At 35.2% G+C, this 19,068-nt stretch overlaps 3 protein-coding genes across 4 annotated transcripts; all 3 read left to right on the top strand.

Moving 5' to 3' along the window:
* The first annotated feature begins 541 nt into the window (after positions 1-541).
* Positions 542-5,535, top strand: LOC129880028 (DNA-directed RNA polymerases II, IV and V subunit 3-like). Its single transcript, XM_055953840.1, has 3 exons — positions 542-1,091; positions 2,612-2,849; positions 5,020-5,535. Exons 1-3 carry the CDS (start codon positions 643-645, stop codon positions 5,290-5,292), a joined length of 960 nt encoding a protein of 319 aa, XP_055809815.1. The 5' UTR covers positions 542-642; the 3' UTR covers positions 5,293-5,535.
* Positions 5,536-6,979: 1,444 nt separating this feature from the next.
* Positions 6,980-10,232, top strand: LOC129880029 (chalcone--flavanone isomerase-like). 2 transcript variants are annotated; one of them, XR_008765324.1, is made up of 5 exons: positions 6,987-7,096; positions 7,537-7,695; positions 8,200-8,423; positions 8,590-8,868; positions 9,817-10,232. XR_008765324.1 is itself a non-coding variant. In XM_055953841.1 (4 exons), the coding sequence occupies exons 1-4, from the start codon at positions 6,997-6,999 to the stop codon at positions 8,773-8,775; spliced, it is 669 nt and encodes a 222-aa protein (XP_055809816.1). In that variant the 5' UTR covers positions 6,980-6,996; the 3' UTR covers positions 8,776-8,994. The 2 variants fall into 2 exon arrangements, 1 of the variants encoding a protein (XP_055809816.1); XM_055953841.1 differs by lacking the exon at positions 9,817-10,232 and having other exon boundaries at positions 6,980-7,096; positions 8,590-8,994.
* Positions 10,233-11,367: 1,135 nt separating this feature from the next.
* On the top strand, positions 11,368-14,389 carry LOC129880027 (chalcone--flavanone isomerase-like). The gene is made up of 4 exons (XM_055953839.1): positions 11,368-11,501; positions 12,094-12,252; positions 13,380-13,603; positions 13,775-14,389. Exons 1-4 carry the CDS (start codon positions 11,402-11,404, stop codon positions 13,994-13,996), a joined length of 705 nt encoding a protein of 234 aa, XP_055809814.1. The 5' UTR covers positions 11,368-11,401; the 3' UTR covers positions 13,997-14,389.
* Positions 14,390-19,068: the final 4,679 nt, after the last annotated feature.

Below are 19,068 nucleotides of genomic sequence, written 5' to 3'. Positions count from 1 at the left end.
CCAAAATTGATGCAATACATGCTATTTTTAGTACAATCAACCAAACAATGGATGCAAAATAATGCCATGTCACCATAATTGATTCCAACATTGAGTAGTCTTCCACTTTAGCACGTTCTCGAGCTTCATGTCTTTGTTCCAAACACTTTCCAAGCCTCCAAGATAGCAACTCGATGATAAATCTACGAATTCCTTAGCTTGATTTCATGTGTAAGATTTTGATGAAACTCGGCTTGCATCAATTACCCAAAATTGATGCAATACATATTATTTTTAATACAACAAATCAAACAATGGATGACAAATAATGTCATGTCACCATAACTGATTCCAACATTTTTAATACCCCGCTTATTTAATACTATTCTTATACACTTTGTCAAACGAGATCAAAAAATAAAATCTTCTACAAATCAACTAATCAATTAACCCCCCCCCCCCCCCCCCCCCACCGCCACCACAAAAAAAAAAAAAAAAAAAACACAAATTTGAACATTTTTCCTGAAGGAGAAAACAAAAAAAGGGTGACCAACATGTAAATATCCTAAACCAGAAGGATCAACATATAAGTCTCAGTATTCTTTACAAAATTCACACAAAAACAGAGCAAAACCCTCAAACACCAGCAAGCAAGCAACAACAATGGAGGGCGTTTCATACCAGAGATTCCCAAAGGTAAAAATCCGTGAAGTTAAAGACGATTTCATGAAATTCGAGCTCCGGGATACGGACGCCAGTATAGCTAACGCTCTCCGGCGGATAATGATAGCTGAAGTACCCACCATAGCCATAGACCTCGTTGAAATCGAAGTCAATTCCTCTGTTCTCAACGATGAGTTCATTTCTCATCGTTTAGGGCTTGTACCGCTAACAAGTGAACGCGCGATGAGCATGCGATTCTCACGTGACTGTGATGCTTGTGATGGTGATGGACAATGTGAGTTCTGTTCTGTTGAGTTTTATCTCCGGGTGAAATGTCTTAGTGACCAGACGCTTGATGTTACTAGCAAGGATTTGTTGAGTTCTGACCATACTGTTGTTCCTGTTGATTATTCCGATGCTTCCTCGGGTTTTGATAGTACTCCTAATAAGTGAGTTTTTCGTTTTTCTTTTTGACTGGATTGAAGCATTATTGTTCTTGTTGTTGTCTTAAATATCTTTTATGTTTATAAGCATTTTTATACATATAGGCATTGAGCTTCTCATGCTATGATAAATCTGGGAAGAAGTTAGTTCTTTCTTGCTTGCCCTAGCTTATTCTAAGCTCCCGTTTGGCCATAGATGATGAAGTTGAAACTTGAAAATTTGAGTTTTTGAAGTTGTGTTTGGACATGCATTTTACTTGGAAAAAATTTGAAGTTTTGTAAGTGAAAGTCCCAAAACCAGTTTTTGTGAACTTGGCCAAACAGATATTTGAAGATAATTTTTCAAAAACTACTCCTAAAATCACGCTAGCTAAGTAGTTTGGGCTTGAGACATTGTCGATATCATTACATCGAATATGCATATGGGCATTTTTATGTATATGAGCGTTAAGCTTAGTCATGTGTATATGAGTGTTAAGCTTAATTGGGTTATGGTAGCTTCTCCAGTGATTGTCTTATGTTTGCCCATCTAGCTGAATTGAAGTGCTTTGGGTTTCAGGTACTGTTGTTAATTTTTTGAAAAGGTAACAGCTTGTATATATATCAAAAATCAGCATCAAGGCTTCTGCTGAGGGATTTTTGTTTTATTGTTGCTGTTGCTGTCATATTTTCTAATATCTTTGTGCATGCAGGCATTAATCATTCAATAAAAATACACTCTCTGTTTGTCCTGAGTTGTTCTTAACCTTAGCCAATTATGGAGAGGTATTATGAACTTTTACACTTTCAAAAGATTGGGAAATGATACAAGGTACTTGTTAAAGTAGGGTGAAGATTCTTAGCATGATTAAGTTGTAGTTCGATGGTGACAAATTATAGTTAAGTTGGGACAAAGTAGTAAAGTCATCATTTTTAGAATTTGGAATGAATCATTTGTTGATTTTTTGATTCTTTTTGTATATCTGGGTATTTTTATCTCTATAACTGCCAATGACAAATTGCATCATTCTGCTGTGGGTTAGTTCTTATGTATTCATTTTTTTTATGGAGATTGTAGACTGGTCTTGGTGATCTTAAGATTTTTTGTGTTTGGATGATATTACAAAGGGTTAACATGATTCTGGTTCCAATTGGTGAATCTGTTTTTTCTGCAATGCACATTAAGGTGCCTTTGATATGTCATTCCATGAAGTGCAGAAGAACATCCCGTAGTTCTGTTGAATTATTGTGCTGTGCATTCGAGAAAAAGTGATTAGATATTCAATCAAGCTCCTAGTGAACTTAGTAAATAGGGTCTTTTTTTCCCCTCTAAACAACAGTAGTTTTGAAGGTGGTGTTAATTAAAGAATATCATGTGAGGAAGGATCTTGGTTTATCTTACTCGACCCTTTTTGTCACAGATAATATAAGAAAGTAATGTTATTTCTAATATGCTTATTTGGAGATTTGGTGGTGCAGAAATGCCTTGGTTTATACGTGCTAACTATCCAGAAAGGATATTTACGATTTTGCTCTATGTTATGCAGGGGAATCATAATTGTGAAGCTACGACGTGGACAGGAGTTAAGGTTAAGAGCTATAGCCCGGAAGGGAATTGGCAAAGATCATGCGAAATGGTCGCCTGCAGCAACTGTGACTTTCATGTATGAACCAGAGATCTACATCAATGAGGACATGATGGAATCCTTGACTCTCGAGGAGAAAACAGAATTAGTTGAGAGTAGTCCCACAAAAGTCTTCGGCATTGACCCTGAGAGCAAACAGGTTGGTTGAACTTTGTACTTTATATGTTTTATTGCTATAAAATGCTGCTCTTCTATACCTGAACTTTTCCTCTTATCTGTTCAGTACTATCTGTGGTTCCTATTACTTTTTCAATGAACAGCATGTCATGCTTTATATGGTGATGAATGAAGCACTCCCTCTGTCCCAGTTAGCCTGAGATTATCTCTATGGTCTTTTATCATGCTCAGAGTGTGCCATTCATGGTATACCTATAAATGATTCACTTGACTAGGAGACTGGGAAATGCATGATAGTTAGAAATCCTCATACCTCTCCTGGAATTCCTGTATGTGGTAGTAGATTGCCCAGTACGATATGGGTCTATGCCTCTGTGGTGAGTTTCCATGGTTTAGTTATGTGTACATGAGAGTAAATCAAAGAACCATTTTTTATAAAGTGGGCATCGAAAGGTTCATTTTCTATGAAGTGAGTGTATCAAATGATTCATTTTTAATAAGTGAGTATATCAAAAGATTCTTTTTTTATGAAGTGAGTGTATCAAATGATTCATTTTTATAAAGTGAGTATATCAAAAGATTCATTTTTATAAAGTGAGTATATCTAAAGATCCATTTTTATAAAGTGAGTTCAAATGATTCATTTTCTATAAAGTGAGTAAATCAAAAGATTCATATGAAGTTATACTTTGGTAAAACAAATGCGCTATATTTTTTCTTGGGGAATAGATCCTGAAAAGGTTTTAGCAAGTGCAGGAAAAGAATTCCACTTTTCATGTAATTTGACGCATTTTCAGATGAAAAGAAAGGATAAGTTGAATAGTTAATTTGGCAGAGAGGGAGTACTTGGGTTTAGTTGGTTGATACAGCTATCCTTGATTGCTTGTGTGTATAAATTATGAGCAAGCTCCTCATATGTGGTAATAAAGAACTGTGGCACATGAATTGATTTCTTAATACTTCCATTTTGTTTACAATTTCTTCTGACTGGTAAAAGTGGCCATAACTAATGTATAGATTGACCCTTCTAGTTCCTTTTTTTTCTTTTGTGTGTTTTCTGGAATCTGTTCATGAATTGTAGGTTTATTAATGTGTCACAAACAACAATTTTCTTTCAGTAATGTATTATTACCTATCCGAGGAGAAATTTACTATGTACACACAGCTGAACTGAGCAAGGGTTATAACTTCCACTGGGATGCTTTGAGCTTGTTTTGGTAGAGAAATATAGCAAGAAAAATCAAGAGAAACTAAAGTGGATGTCAGACTTAAGTAGTGATCTTCCGCCCCCCCCCCCCCCCTCTTCCTGAAAAGTTGATTTGGTCGTCGTTAGTTGTTTGGGCCGAGGTCACCTAGGCTTTTAACTCTAAAGTTTTGTCGTCAATATGGTGAACTCTGGTGTGTTCCTAACTTCCTATTGAGGGGCAATGACAGAAAACTTTTAAAGCATGCTGGAAAATTAAAACTAAAATTTCTGGATATTTGTTAGATGTGAGTATGCAAGACTTCACGTGAACCATCATGTTTATGCTAAATCTGAATAGGGGTCTAATAGCGTATTGTTTTTTCCATTACATTGACATTCTATGAGCTTATTAGGAAAATGCTAATTGATATACTTTTTTAAAAATGAAAGAAAAAGATATGCACACTGAATTGTATCATCTGATTATAAAGGAGATGTAATTTCAGCATTAGGACTTCTAGTGGAATTTGTATTTATTGGTCAATTATAACCTCATTAGATACAGAAGATCTGAAGAATAAGATTGCAACTCAAGTTATTTTGGTTAAGAAAAACAAGATTTGGAAGATCGGACCAAAACAAAATTTTGGAGCCTTTTGAAATCTAAACATTGGCTTCCTGAATTGAGGATGCTAGCTTTTCAGTACAGAGGTTTATATGGGGATTTTAATTCTAACGGAAGGCACCAAATTCCAATCAGGGCTTTAAGTCATACTCATTTGTATGAGTGGTTAAACGTTTTCCTTCCCAACAAGGATGGTAAGAAAACAGAATTAGTTTTAACCGGGTCAGATGATAAGGGAAACAAGTATTAATAGGTCAATGAGAGAAGTAACTCGAGACATCTCCAATGAGTTCGTTTTGGTTTTCTCCTTTTATAGGTTTGTCATATATTTCTGTGGGAAGCTCTACTTGAGACATTTCCAATTCATTTTCATCTTTGCAGGTTATTATTGTTGAACCCGAGGCATATACTTATGATGATGAGGTGCTCAAGAAAGCTGAAGCCATGGGAAAACCTGGACTTGTAGAGATACATGCCAAGGAAGATAGTTTTATTTTCACTGTTGAGACAACTGGTGCAGTCAAAGCTTCACAATTGGTGCTCAATGCAATAGAAGTGCTGAAGCAGAAGTTGGATGCAGTACGTCTTTCAGATGACACCGTGGAAGCAGACGATCAGTTTGGAGAGTTGGGTGCACATATGCGCGGAGGGTAAAACCTCATTGGTTGATCCGAACTTCTTCTCTGGTTAAAAGCTGCTAAAACTGTTCATGCTTAATGTCTCTCCTGTAACAAGATATCCTTGAACTACTTACCCATTTTCCCGTTAGGAACTTTCCTTGATCGATGATGGAACTGTAGGCTACTGTTTCTGTTTCTTTTTCAGTAAATGTTTTTGTCCATCATCTTGTATTGATGCTGAACTCTTGTTGGATTTCATCTCGCGATTGATCATCAATCCCCCTGTCTATTTACTGACTATATGACACGTATTAAATGTGAATGTTAATTAAATAAACTAATCAGGCTGTTTGTGAAAACTGAAAAGGATATAAAAGGGCCACAAAGGTTGACTCCAAGGGTATTTTGAGGCCAATAGGTTAACAAAGGGTATTTTTGTACCAATCTCAATAGTTTAAGGGTATTTTAGGCCCTTCTCCGTTTAATTTAGACTTAAAGATTAGAGTATCTGTTGAGATTAAAAATAATTTTTTTTAGATTTTTTTTTTTTTTACTAAAATTCACTTGAAATACTCTTCAAATCAAATTTTAGATTTCAGATTACACTGAATATATCATTTATTATTTGTGCAAATAATATGTATGCCCAAACGATAATACGTGAAAGGATAAAACAAATTACTTCAAGCAAAAATAAAGTTATTTAGAAATACTATTTGAACCGTGATGATCAAAGCTTTGGCTGGTCAGTTGTTTATCCAGAAAAGGAGGAAAGCAACATGTAACAAAACATTTTTGTTTCCACTGGAGTTAAACAGGCGAGTTTATCTGAATCTTTTTTGTCGGAAAATTATAATGTATATATAAGGTAATAGTAGATGATGAAACATGACGACTAATTTGAAGATGGAGGAAGTAGTAAGCAAGGAAAGTTTGGTAAACCCTTTAGCTACCTAGAAAGAGGTTCGACTGGCAGCATTTTGGTGAGTGATAACTGAGAGCCTCGAGCAGTGTTTTCAAAAGCGTTTTTGGGGTAAGTATCAACGTGAATCTCAGAGCGGAGTGTATCAAAAAAATTTTGAAACGCAAATGAAAAGCGTAGATTCGTAAGATGTACATCTTGAAATTAGAAGCGTAAGTGATAAGTCCCCCCGAGCATTAAATTTGATTTTTTAAAATTTATTATAAAAGTATTTTTGCTATAAATCATATTTATTTATTATTATTGGTATAATGATATTTATGCTTTATATGATTATGTTTTCATATTGTAGTGATAAATAAATAAAATAATTCTCGTAGAAATTGACATTGCCTTATCTATTTTGATAGATAATCATGTCCAAAATTGACAGGATAGAGATCCCATAATACTTTGTTTATGAGGCAACTTTATTCATTTAATTTGTTGTCACTGTACTTACACTTTTTATCTTTTTCCTTCTTTGAAATACATAAACAATATTAGTTGAAGATGAAAAGGACTGGTAGATCCGTGAAACTTACGCTCCGTCCTTTAAAACTTACACCTCACCTTGTGCTGCATAAAACGCCTTGCCTCGCACCCCATTTTTCAAAAAGTGGCCTCAAGATGTACCTAACCTCAAATTATGGTTGGTCAATTCTACCCTTGAATCCTCTCCATTATTACCATTAAACCACTGTCACTTCCTCTATTTAAACATTTTCCTTTAAGGTGTAATGTGAAAAAGTGAAAATCAAGTAAAAGTTGAGATCAATGACTTCTGTTACTAAATTGCAAGTTGAGAATAATGTGTTCCCATCAATAATGGTGAAGCCTCCTAATTCCAACAATACCTTTTTCCTTGGTGGAGCAGGTTTTTGTAAATTTTTGCACTAAAAAATAAACATATATCAAACTGACTAATTTTTTTCATATTAATATATATGGTCTAATAACTTTGCCCATTGGAATGTTAGTAACTCAGTTACTTGACTACTTATATTATAATCCCCTCTCTCCGGTCCCCAATTTAAAATTTGTTGATTCATGATGAATATTCATAGTACAGAATCCAACTAGTTTGGCACTGAGGCTAGTTGTTGTATAACGTATGTGTCTAATAACTCGGCATGACAGAGCTTGGATGCATTGCCAGTTCTAAGCTCGGATAAGGGAGGAGGGTAGTGGTAGGTTGGCACTTGGAAGTAAGCTTAAAACTTGTTAATTCACGATGAATCAAACTTGTTTGTAACTGAGCTGTAGTCGTTGTTGTATATGAGTCTAATGACTTAAATCTAATATGTGCTGTTGCAGGACATAGAGGTTTGGTGATTGAAGGAAAATTTGTGAAGTTCAGTGTGATTGGGGTGTACTTGGAAGAGAATGCTGTTTCATTTCTCCCGGCTAAATGGAAAGGGAAAAGCTCCGAGGAGTTGACACATTCACTCGAATTCTTCAGAGATATCGTTACAGGTATTTACTAAGAGTATATATACATTTAAGTGGGAGAAGTTGGAGATTCTACTATAACTCATTTGATTTAGTGAGTGCCAAATCAATTATTTGTATATATTTAGTGAAATTTTAAACATTCTACATCCACCCCTGAGTTTGAGCTACACTTAGGTAGCCGAAATAGGCCTAGGAGAAAACTTTGCCAAATCTAAATCGAAGTGATCCATAAGAAAACTTCGCGAAAACACTCAAAATGAGTTTATTGTTTGATATGTAATATATTGTCCACGCTTCAGATGTCCAACCCTGGACGAGAGGGGTGTGTGTGTGAAGAGTCCCACATCGAGGGTGAAGGGGATGGATAGTGTCTTTGTATGGCTTGGTCAATCCTTACCACTTGAGCTAGCTTTTTTGACGTTGAGTTAGGGAAATGGTTCAGAATAAGATGCTATAAGTATCTAAGGTCTTAAAACAATCTAAAGATTTCTGTCTATCAAAGTTAATGTTTGTGAATGTTGGTAGGTCCCTTCGAGAAATTCATTCGAGTGACTTTGATCTTGCCCTTGACCGGTAAGCAATTCTCTGAGAAGGTAGCAGGAAATTGTGTTGCCATTTTGAAAGCAATAGGAACCTACAGCGATGTCGAGAGTCAGGCCATTGCAAAGTTCCTCAATGTTTTCCAGAGTGAAACCTTCTCACCTGGTGCCTCCATCCTTTTTACTCAATCGCCACTTGGTTCATTGACGGTATGTATAATAAACTATATTGAACGATAACCAAATGAAAAATAGGCAATTGCAAGTTGTATCATCGGTTAGGACCCTTTGGACTATATGTATCCACCAAAAAATTGATTGTTATTTATCTGTAACCTCATTGATGTTCCTTTTATATTTCTTTGTCCGAGTCTAGATTAGCTTCTCCGAAGATGATTCAGTTCCTGGTACGGGGAATGCTGTTATAGAGAACAAACCATTGTCAGAAGCAGTACTGGAATCCATAATTGGCAAACACGGAGTTTCCCCTGCAGCAAAGTGTAGTCTTGCCAAAAGAGTATCGGAAATGTTAGAAAAGAGCAATGTCGAGGTGTCTGTTTGAAGAGAAAATCTACCATTTCAGAAATTGGAGTCTACTTAGTACGCGATCTGATGTTGTCAAGGCTTCTGAGAGTGATTTATCGAAATCTTTTGAGTACGGAAATAACTTATGCCAATAAGTGATGGAAGCATTTCACTGTTTGTTGTGTTTTCATCTTCTTTTTAAACTATCTTTGTGGTTGTATGCATCAAGTACTCAATAAAAATACTCTCTATTTTACTTTAGGTGTCCTAAATTGTTTTTAACCTGAACTAGTTGTAGAAGTGTTCTACATTTATTAAGCTTTTGGTTGCATATGATGTAGTACATTTTGAACAATTCGAAGGTGAAAAGTTATAGTAGTTAGGTTGGAATAGAGGAGTAGTAAAGTTGCTGATATATGGATGTGTGGGCAAACCAGGGATAAGATTAGGGTTGAAGTTATTCGGGCCAAAGTGGGAGTGACCTTCGTGGAGGATAAGATGCGAGAAGTGAGGTTGAGATGGTTTAGGCATATGAAGAGATGTGTGAATGCCTTGGTACGGAGGCGCGAGATTGAGGAGGGGTAGAGCTAGGCCTAAGAAGTATTGGGTGAAGTGATTAGGCAGGACATAAAGGAACTTCAGCTCACTGAGAATATTACCCTCTTGATAGGAGGGTGTGGAGGTCGAGAATTAGGATAAAAGGTTAGTAGGTAGTCACATGCGTGCTTTGTTTCCCATTCCTCGAGTATTAGTATTAGTCTTGTATTTTTCTATTCTTAGATTTCTATTTTTATTGGTTGATTCTTTAACATTGATAACTTATTTTCTTCTAGTTGTCCATGCTAATTGCTATTGTCGTCTTTTTCATCTGTTTTGAACCGAGGGTCAAATGAAAACAACCTTTCTACCTTTTTAAAGTAGGATTAAAGTCTACGTACACCGCATCCTTCCAGATCCCACTTGTGAGAATTAAACATGTTTATCATAGATTTTTGTGTAGTTCTTTTGAAATTTATTCACATTGTGTTACTGTAATTGTTTCTTTTTGAGTTTTATATTTCATTTTCATGTTTTGCAGGTTATAATTATGGTTGAACCTGAGGCATATACTTACAATGAAGTGCTCAAGAAAAGTGAATCATAGCTATACTAACTTACCATAGCTAATTATAAACTAACTATAGTTTAGTGATACGAGTATTTCTAGAGAAGCCTTTTGGATTAATTTGACTTTCCCACCGAGCTACTCTAGGTTTAGGGGTCTAAAATATATATAGATATATATTTGTTTAAATAAGGCCCTAACGTTTTGAATGTGAATTCGATTAACCACCTATTCATGTTCTTCTATTTGCAAGTACGCACGAAATTCTCTTCTGTACAGTATGCCAAATCATGAATTGGTAACGACTTTTAATTTCCAAAAAAGAAATTCAATTGTGTTGAACTTTTCATTTTTGGAATAATTACGCAATCTCCATGAATATGATCAAATTTTATTCTATGGTATTTACATGAGGTTCCTTTTTAAGAATATTCTGATCCCTATTCTCGAACTCGAGTGATTGATTAATATTTTAATTGAGAGGGACAATTATGGAGTACACTTTTCACTTTTGACCAATACTCCCAAGATTCAAGCAATTTCAGATGATATAATTAGTAAATATGTTTTTCCCCATTTCCCACGTCAATATATTTTATTGAGATAGGCGGAACTCCCCCTCTAAGCACCGTATATGAGACTTTCATCTCGTACAACTCAAACAAAAAACACCAAGTACTAATTGCAACAGATATAAAATAGAAAGTTCGAAATTTATTAAGTTCTAATCCCATTTTTTTTTTGGAAAATCCAAAAGCTCTTTTTTGTGGCTATATTATCAAAATATCAAGTTGGCACGGTCATCTTTATCTTTATCTTTATTTTGATACATGGCCTTTGTAAAGACATGCTCCATTTCAAATTAGCTGTCATGTTATTTTTCGTAAATTAATCTTACTAATCTTTACAATGAAATTAAATAACCCAATATCCTACCATTAAAATTTAAAATATTCAAAAATTATATGAGTATGATATATCAATTTGATTAAAAAAAAGTTATTCCCTCTATTCCACTTTATATGACACTTTCCATTTCTTGAGAATCAAACAGTTTAAGTTTGACCAGCAATTTGAGCATGAAATCTTCAAAAATTTTGAAATGAAATTTACATATTTATAAACTACGTAAAAAGTACTATAAATCACAATAATTAATAATTCAAAATATTTATAAAATATATGAAAAAATTTAGACTTATTTGAATCTCGATATTCAAAAGGTATCATATAAATTAAGACAAAAAAATAAAAATATTAATCAAAATTTACTTAATTTAACTCTCGAGAAGTGAAACCGTGATCAAAGAATTAAGCAAAGGAAAGTTGGGTAAGCCTTTAGTATAGCTACCTAGAAACTACAAAGTGTTTTGACTGGCGGCAATTTGGTTAGTGAGAAGTGAGAACTGTGAGCCACAAAATGTACCTAACCCTAAATTATGTTCAGTTAATTTTACCCTTAAATCCACTTCATTATTACCATTAAGCCACTGTCTTTTCCTCTATATAAACATTTTCCTGTAAAAATCAAATACTTGTAGATTTCAATTCTCAATCAATGGCATACGTTACTAAATTGCAGGTTGAAAATTATGTGTTCCCACCAACAATGGTGAATCCTCCTGGTTCAAACAATACCTTCTTCCTCGCTGGCGCAGGTTTTGTTAAATTTTTTATAACTAGTTTATGAGGAGGCGCGTTGCGTGTTTATCCCAAACAATAATGTATTCATTACATATCGATTGGGAATATTGATCTCTATGATATTATAGACGAAGAAACCCACAAATATTGTGAACAAAAAGAAAAATTACAAATTATTGTAATTGATTAAGAAAAATACGTAGAGAACTTTCATATAAAAATAATTAATTAAGTTGGAGAATTGTAATTTAAACTTTCTGTAAGAATTTAAGGGAATTAAATGAAAGAAAGTGAATATGGTCAATATATTGAATTGAATTTAGTGCATTTAATTATGATTTTTTATTTTCAAAGGGTGTTATAGTCGATACAAATTTTATTGGGTTATTTTAGTAATGCAACTTTGAACTTTGTTGCTTCCCGCTTTTAATATGATGATGATGTATGGTATAATAATTTCTTATGTGTTAGCTTAGAGAGGTTGGTAGCGCGCCTAAAACTTGTTAATTCATGATGAATTCTGATAGTACAGAATACAACTTGTTTAGTTGTGTTTGTATAATTTTTCTATGGGTGTAATGACTTTAATTTGAATGTTTGTTGTAGGGAATAGAGGTTTGGAGATTGAAGGAAAATTTGTGAAGTTTACTGCGATCGGGGTGTACTTGGAAGAGACTGCTATTCCATTTCTAGCTGCTAAATGGAAAGGGAAAAGCTCTGAGGAGTTGACAAATTCAGTTGAATTCTTTAGGGATATCGTTACAGGTATTTGGTGAGATCCCAATGTGAATAAAATCACCTAATAATGCTAAGAATATACATTTATGGGTCAATTTGGGCGGAGTTTGAGTTTGGGATTATGCTATAACTCATTTGATTTACTGAGTTCTAAACAATTTTATCATTTGATATATTATGTATTTTCCACACATCTCTCTCTCCAAGAAAAGGAAAATCTTTGGTTTAGTGAGTGAACAAATTGTTAAAATGGAACAAACATATGAAAACATAGTTTCGGGTCATTAACCTAAAATTGATCTTGTTGAAGAGTCCCACATCGAGGGTAAAAGGAATGGATGGTGTCTTTACATGCCAATCCTCATCTCTTGAGCTAGCTTTTGGGGTTGAGTTAGTCTCAAGATCCGTTTTCTTAACATGGTATTAGAGCAGAATCTATCCTAATTCGAATTTGCTGATATTAGGCTCTCATGTTAAAATTGTTCACGCTCCAGATGTCAAGCCTTGGTCGTGAGGTGTGGGTGTGTGAAGAGTTCCACATCGAGGGTAAAGGGGATGGATGATGTCTTCGTATGACTTAGGCAATCCTCACCTCCTAAGCTAAATTTTGAGGTTGAGTTAGGCCCAAGATTCATTTTCTTAACATATCTAATTAATATTGATGAAAGGGAACATTGGGAAATTGGGCGTTGGCCTATTTGTTATTCTAATTGTTTGACCTGCATTAAGTTAACCTAACCCCCCCCCCCCCCCACACTCATTTGACACTCCTACTTGAAGTATTGCTTGGTAGCAACTTCTCTTTTGAGAATGGTTTTACTAGTTGATAGGCTATTCTTAAACCTTATGTTCACATCTATCCAATGTTTAGATGTCATTCCTGTGTGAAGTTGCCGTTTTGTTTTCTGTTTGATTAAGTAAGTTTAAAGTCTGAAAATTGAAGATGTATCCAAATCTGAGGGTTTTGAAAAAAAATCATATTGAAACGGCAATATAATAGGAGAATTACACTCTTACAAATGAAAAAGTTCAGAATGAGATTCTGAGGGCTTTATTATGTGAGATGCTAAGTATTTAGGGTCTTAAAACAATCAAGAGATTTCTCTCCATCAAAGTTTACGTTTGTGAATACTTTCATCCTTCCTATCTGGTAGGTCCCTTTGAGAAATTCACTCGAGTGACTATGATCTTGCCCTTGACGGGTAAGCAATACTCTGAGAAGGTGGCAGAAAATTGTGTTGCCTATTGGAAAGCAATAGGAACCTACAGTGATGCAGAGATTCAGGCCATTGAAAAGTTCCTCAATGTTTTCCAGAGTGAAACCTTCCCACCTGGTGCCTCCATCCTTTTTACTCAATCACCGCTTGGGTCATTGACGGTATGTATAATCAACTATATTGAACAATAACAAAAAAAAAAAAAATAGGCACTTGCAAGTTGCTTCATCGGTTATGACCCTTTGGACAATATTTATGCACCAAAAAAATGGATTGCATTTATCTGTAAGCTCATTGATGTTCCTTCTATATTTTTCTTTGTCTGAGTCCAGATTAGCTTCTCTAAAGATGATTCACTTCCTGGCATTGGGAATGCTGTTATAGAGAACAAACAATTGTCAGAAGCAGTGCTGGATTCCATAATTGGCAAGCACGGAGTTTCCCCTGCAGCAAAGTGTAGTATTGCCAAAAGAGTAACAGAACTGTTAGAAAAGAGCAATGCTGAGGCGCCGGTTTGTGAAAAAACAGGAAGTGAACTATCCTCAATCCAGTAAGTGGACTACAGAAATTGAAGACAAATCGATCATTGCAGAAATTGAAGAGAAATCTACCATGTCAGAAAATGAAGAAAGATCTACCATTCCAGAAATTGGAGTCTACTTAGGACAATAAAAGAGGTTCTAGTGCTGAGACTCCCTTGTCAACTCGGTCTGATGTGTTGAGGTTTCCTGATGATACTAGAGGAATGATTTAGCCTAGCTTTTCTAGATTCTCTACTATGCCGTAGTGTGCAACAAGTTCCCATCTCTGAGTCTGTGTTAATTATGTAATGTGAGAGAGTCACCATACCTTTGTTGAATTTATATCAATGTTCCTTGAAGAATATATTCTTACCATTTGAATTGTGAGGAATATGTGACAGCAGTAATGAAAATATGTTCTCAACACATTAATGAACTAGTATAATTGGTGGTTTAGTGACTGAATAAGGGATACATTACAAGAAGTGTTTAGTGAGAGAGTTGGTAAATTTTCCAATGTTTGGCTGGAAAGGAGAAAAATAATTTTCTAACCATGAAAGAAGTAGTTTCCATTTATCTTTAAATTTTATATCAATCCATACCTCCAAAATAACATGTGCATTTAGATTAAAGTGTGTTTGGCATGGCAAAATACCTTCTTTGTTTTTTTGGAAAATAGCTTCTTGGAATATTTTTCGATGTTTGGATGTTGAATATAGAATTTGTTTTTGAAAAAATAATGATATTATTAGCAAACTAAGAGTTTTGATGAATCTTTTGAGCAGAGACATAACTTCTGCCAGTAAGTGATGGAAGCAATTTCACCATTTGTTGTGTTGTCTTCTTCTTCGCAAATATCTCTTTGTGCCTGTAGGCATCAATGCACTCAGTAAAAAATATTCTCTGTTTTACTTTAGGTGTTTTGCTTTTAACCTGAACTAGTTGTAGAGAGGTGTTTGACCTTTATTGATAAGGTACTTGTTAAAGTATGGTCGAGATGATTCAAATATTTAAGCTTTGGTTGCATATGATATAGTGCATTTTGAACTATTCGAAGGTGAAAATTTATTGTAGTTAGGTTGGGATAGAGGAGTAGTAAAGTTGCCATTTTGTTTTTGTAATGTGCGATTTGTTGAATTCTTTGAGCGTCTTTGAACATCTGGTACTTCTTCTCTACAGCTGTGAACTAGGAATTGCATCATTTTTCTGTGATATAGTCCTTTCTATGACATCTTTTCGACATGAATTGCAAAACAATCTTGGTGTTATTGAGAATTTTGCCCAGACCAGTTTGGCTGTAGGATTAAAAGGGTGAACTTGATCCTGGTTTCCAATTGGTGGATCTGTTTTCTGCAGAGTGCTCATTAAGGTACCTTTGATATGTCATTCTATGAGTGTGCAGGAGAATATCCTAAGTTCTGTTGAATTATCGTCTGTGTCTTTCAAGAAATAAGTGAGCTTAGATATCAATCAAGCTCCTAACAAACTTAGTAAATGGGGTTCTTTTCTCAAAAGGATAATATTTTTGAAGGTGTTAAAGAGTACTGTTTAAAGAAGGATCCTAGCTTATCCAACTTTTTTTTTTGTCACAGTATGAGAACTCAATGTTCCTTCTAATATGCTTGTTTCGGATATTTGTGTTGCATATTCTTGGTTTATACGTGCTAACTAATCAGACAAGATTTTCACCATCTTGCTGTATTTGATACAGGGGAATCATAATATGTGAAGCTGCGACATGGGCAAGAGTTTAGGTTAAGAGCAATAGCACAGAAAGGAATTGGCAAACATCATGTGAAATGGTCTCCTGCAACTACTGTGATTTTCATGCATGAACCAGAGATCTACATCAATGAGGGCATGATGGGGACCTCGACTCTCCAAAGATAATTACCAAAGAGTAGGCCCACGGAAGTTCTGGCATTGAACAGAGAAGAAACAGGTTGGTTGATCTTCCGTACTTCAACTATGAAATGCCATACTGCTATGTCTAACTTTTTCCTCTGGTGAACACTATCAGAGGTTCCTGTTACTTTTTTATGAACAACATATCATGTTTTATTTGATGAGGAACACGAATGAAACACTCCCTCTGTCCTAGTTAACCTGAGGGCGAAATCCATCGGTGGCCCCCTAAAGTTAGCACCAACTTTCATTTAGACACCTCAACTAGGCGTTGTTCATTTTAGACACCTCAAGTAAGGTTTCAATGTGTCCTTTTGACACTTTTTTGACAATCACCAAAATATATTAAGTTTGTGTAATGCACTCGCCTGACGTGTCAAAAGCAGCGAATTAAATAAAGACACGTGGCATATATATATCAAAATAATTACCAAATAATGACTTTTGAATAAAAAAAAAGGACCAATCTTTTGATGACACGTGGCATTTTAAAATTCAAATAATAATTTATTTAAAAAATAAAAATTAACAACTATCCAAATTATTCAATCTTCTCCTGCTCTGTTTCTCTCAATTTTCTCTCTTCCAAACCATAATGAAACACAGCAAGCATAACGAACACTACTGAGGAGCTGCGAAGAGCAGAAGAAATCATCTCCCTGCAAAAACTGGAATGATTCGAATGAAACCAGCCATAGGAGATGAATCTCCATTTCAAAAGCTACATATGGTCCAAAAATCAAACCAAAATATTATGCATAGACATAGTTCTCAACAGGCGATCTTCGACAGAATCGCTTGTGAATCGCCGCAGCGCCGCCTTCAAAATCAAGGCACCTCCGGTGACATTCGAGACCCAACAGTTACTGGGGTTTGTTCGCAACCTTATGAAGTACCTCTCAGCCAATTTTCAAGCAATTCTAATGGTGAAATCGCCAGCGACGAGTTTCATGGTGGTGGCGCCGGAGCTCCGGCGACCCAAATCAAACAAAATGAATGCCAAAATGTTTGTAATGATGAAGTGCATCTTCCAAACCATGAGCGTCATTTCGAATCATCACCAGAGTTGTCGAATTTCTCCAGGACCTCTGACAGCAGTGGCGGCGTCGGAGCTCCGGCGAACTATATGGCACAAAATCAATGCCAAAATAACCACAATAGTGGTGCGCATCTTCCCAGCTATGTAGGGTGTCTCGAATCAGCTCCAATTTGTTCAAATATGAAAAGTAGTCAAGAGGACTGCCAAGGTGAAGAACACAGTGGAATGATGTTCATCTCTCAAAACAATGCTAAAAAATGAAGAAGAAGAAGAACAACAAAAAAATATATATTATTTTTTAAGAAAAAACGTTTTTCACGCACTTAAAATGGATGTAGCACACACAATGTGCCAAGTCAGCACAAAGTGTCAAAATGACACATCGAAGCCTTACTTGAGGTGTCTAAAATGAACAACGCCTAGTTGAGGTGTCTAAGTGAAAGTTGGTGCCAACTTTAGGAGGCCACCGATGAGTTTCGCCTTAACTTGAGCTTATGTTGAGAACTTCTATCATGCTCAGAGTCTGGCATTCTTTGTATATGTACAAAATCGTCTCTTGACCGGGAATCTAGGAAATGCATGATAGTTGGCAATATCCCGTACCTTTCCTAGAATTACTCTAGGCAGTAAACATACATCTTTTTCTTGGGAAATATAATCTTGAGAAGGTATTGGCGGGCGAGTGCTGGAAAAGAATTCCGCTCTTTTAAGAAATTTGGCACCATTTTGATGAGCAGAAAAAGATGAATAGGAGAAAGCTGATATAGATGTCCTTGATTGCTTTTGTGTATAAATATCTGTGGATCATGGGCTGATCATATTACCATTTGGTTTACTGTTTCTTCTGATTGGTAACCGTGGCTGTTACTAATGTACATAGCAATCCTTTTAGTTCCTTTTATTTTCCCCTTTGTGCTTCTGGAAATCTTTGACCATGACTTGTAGGTTTCAGTACCTTATTCCAATCGAAAAATATTGACCTAAGTAGTCATATCCCTTCCTCCTATCTTCTATCCTGAAAAGTTGATTAGATTGTTGTCGGTTGCTTGGTGTCAGGGTAATATTGGCTTTCTAAAGTTCTTGCCCGCCAATAAGATGAACTGTGTTGTGGCACCAAATTCCATTCTGAGGTACAAGCCAAAATCATTATTATGAGCAATTCATTATTTGTCTTCCCAACAAGAATGGTAAAATACAGAATTAAGTTCGTTCTGCAGTTACTCAGAAGTCAGTCTGCTTCACCGGGAAAATGAAGGAGATTTTAACTTATAACCTAGCCAGATGACAAGGGATACACGGATAAACAGTGACATGAGGGGAAGCAACTCGAGACATCTCCAATGAGTTACTTTTTTTATTTTATAGGTTTATCGTATATTTCTGTGTTGGTTCTTTTGAAGTTTATTCACATTGTGTTACCTATAATTGTTTCTTTCGAGAGTTAGGTGTTTATATTTCATTTTCATCTTTTGCAGGCTATTTTGGTTCCAAGAAAGCTGAAGCAATGGTAAAGCCGGGGCTTATATATATACGTACACACCAATGCAGTCGTTAGAATATCAGCACAATTCTATTTATCGTTCGTGCAGCAGAAAGTTGAATCATTACTGTATTATGCAGTTCATCTATTTAGCTGCTATCATCTGGAGACAACTCTACAACTATTTAGGGATCGCCTGGTTTGACAATTCACTATTTAATTGTGCAGAAAAGTGAATCATCACTATAATTTAGTGATAAAGTGTATATAAAGACGTGTTATGCATTTTTCGGATTGGTATAAACATTAGATGCGGATAAATTTTTACCCCATCGATATCAACATTCATTTTCCTTTTACATTCTCATCATGATTTTTGTTGAAATCCTAGTAGTTAGTGTTATCTTGGATTAATCAAAGTTAGCTTTTTAAGAGAAGAAAAAATAGGAAAATATGAAGAAATCAACCATTCTTGTACATGAATTAAACTTAGGGAAATAGTAACGTGTTAATTAATTTTTTGTTTTCAGCAAGTTTCCATAACTTAAAAAATAGACTTTTGAAGTCTTTGAACACCAAATCAGGACTAATAACCCTTGATGTCAATGCAAATCTAGAACTTAAGAATAAACAAATTGAAAATCAAATTAATTAGATTTTGCAATCAAAATCAAGTAATAT

Source organism: Solanum dulcamara, chromosome 2 (assembly GCF_947179165.1).
Source record: "Solanum dulcamara chromosome 2, daSolDulc1.2, whole genome shotgun sequence".
NCBI lineage: Eukaryota > Viridiplantae > Streptophyta > Magnoliopsida > Solanales > Solanaceae > Solanum > Solanum dulcamara.
Note: the sequence above shows the minus strand (reverse complement) of the source record. Positions and strands in the feature narration are given on the sequence as shown.

Excerpts from the sequence above, each read along its gene's own strand:
- LOC129880028 (XM_055953840.1), top strand. The coding sequence starts at position 643 with ATGGAGGGCGTTTCATACCAGAGATTCCCAAAGGTAAAAATCCGTGAA. Across the intron at positions 1,092-2,611 it reads TTTGATAGTACTCCTAATAA|GGGAATCATAATTGTGAAGC; the intron begins GTGAGTTTTTCG and ends TATGTTATGCAG. Across the intron at positions 2,850-5,019 it reads TTGACCCTGAGAGCAAACAG|GTTATTATTGTTGAACCCGA; the intron begins GTTGGTTGAACT and ends TCATCTTTGCAG.
- LOC129880029 (XM_055953841.1), top strand. The coding sequence starts at position 6,997 with ATGACTTCTGTTACTAAATTGCAAGTTGAGAATAATGTGTTCCCATCA. Across the intron at positions 7,097-7,536 it reads CTTTTTCCTTGGTGGAGCAG|GACATAGAGGTTTGGTGATT; the intron begins GTTTTTGTAAAT and ends GTGCTGTTGCAG. Across the intron at positions 7,696-8,199 it reads CTTCAGAGATATCGTTACAG|GTCCCTTCGAGAAATTCATT; the intron begins GTATTTACTAAG and ends GAATGTTGGTAG.
- LOC129880027 (XM_055953839.1), top strand. The coding sequence starts at position 11,402 with ATGGCATACGTTACTAAATTGCAGGTTGAAAATTATGTGTTCCCACCA. Across the intron at positions 11,502-12,093 it reads CTTCTTCCTCGCTGGCGCAG|GGAATAGAGGTTTGGAGATT; the intron begins GTTTTGTTAAAT and ends TGTTTGTTGTAG. Across the intron at positions 13,604-13,774 it reads CACCGCTTGGGTCATTGACG|ATTAGCTTCTCTAAAGATGA; the intron begins GTATGTATAATC and ends GTCTGAGTCCAG.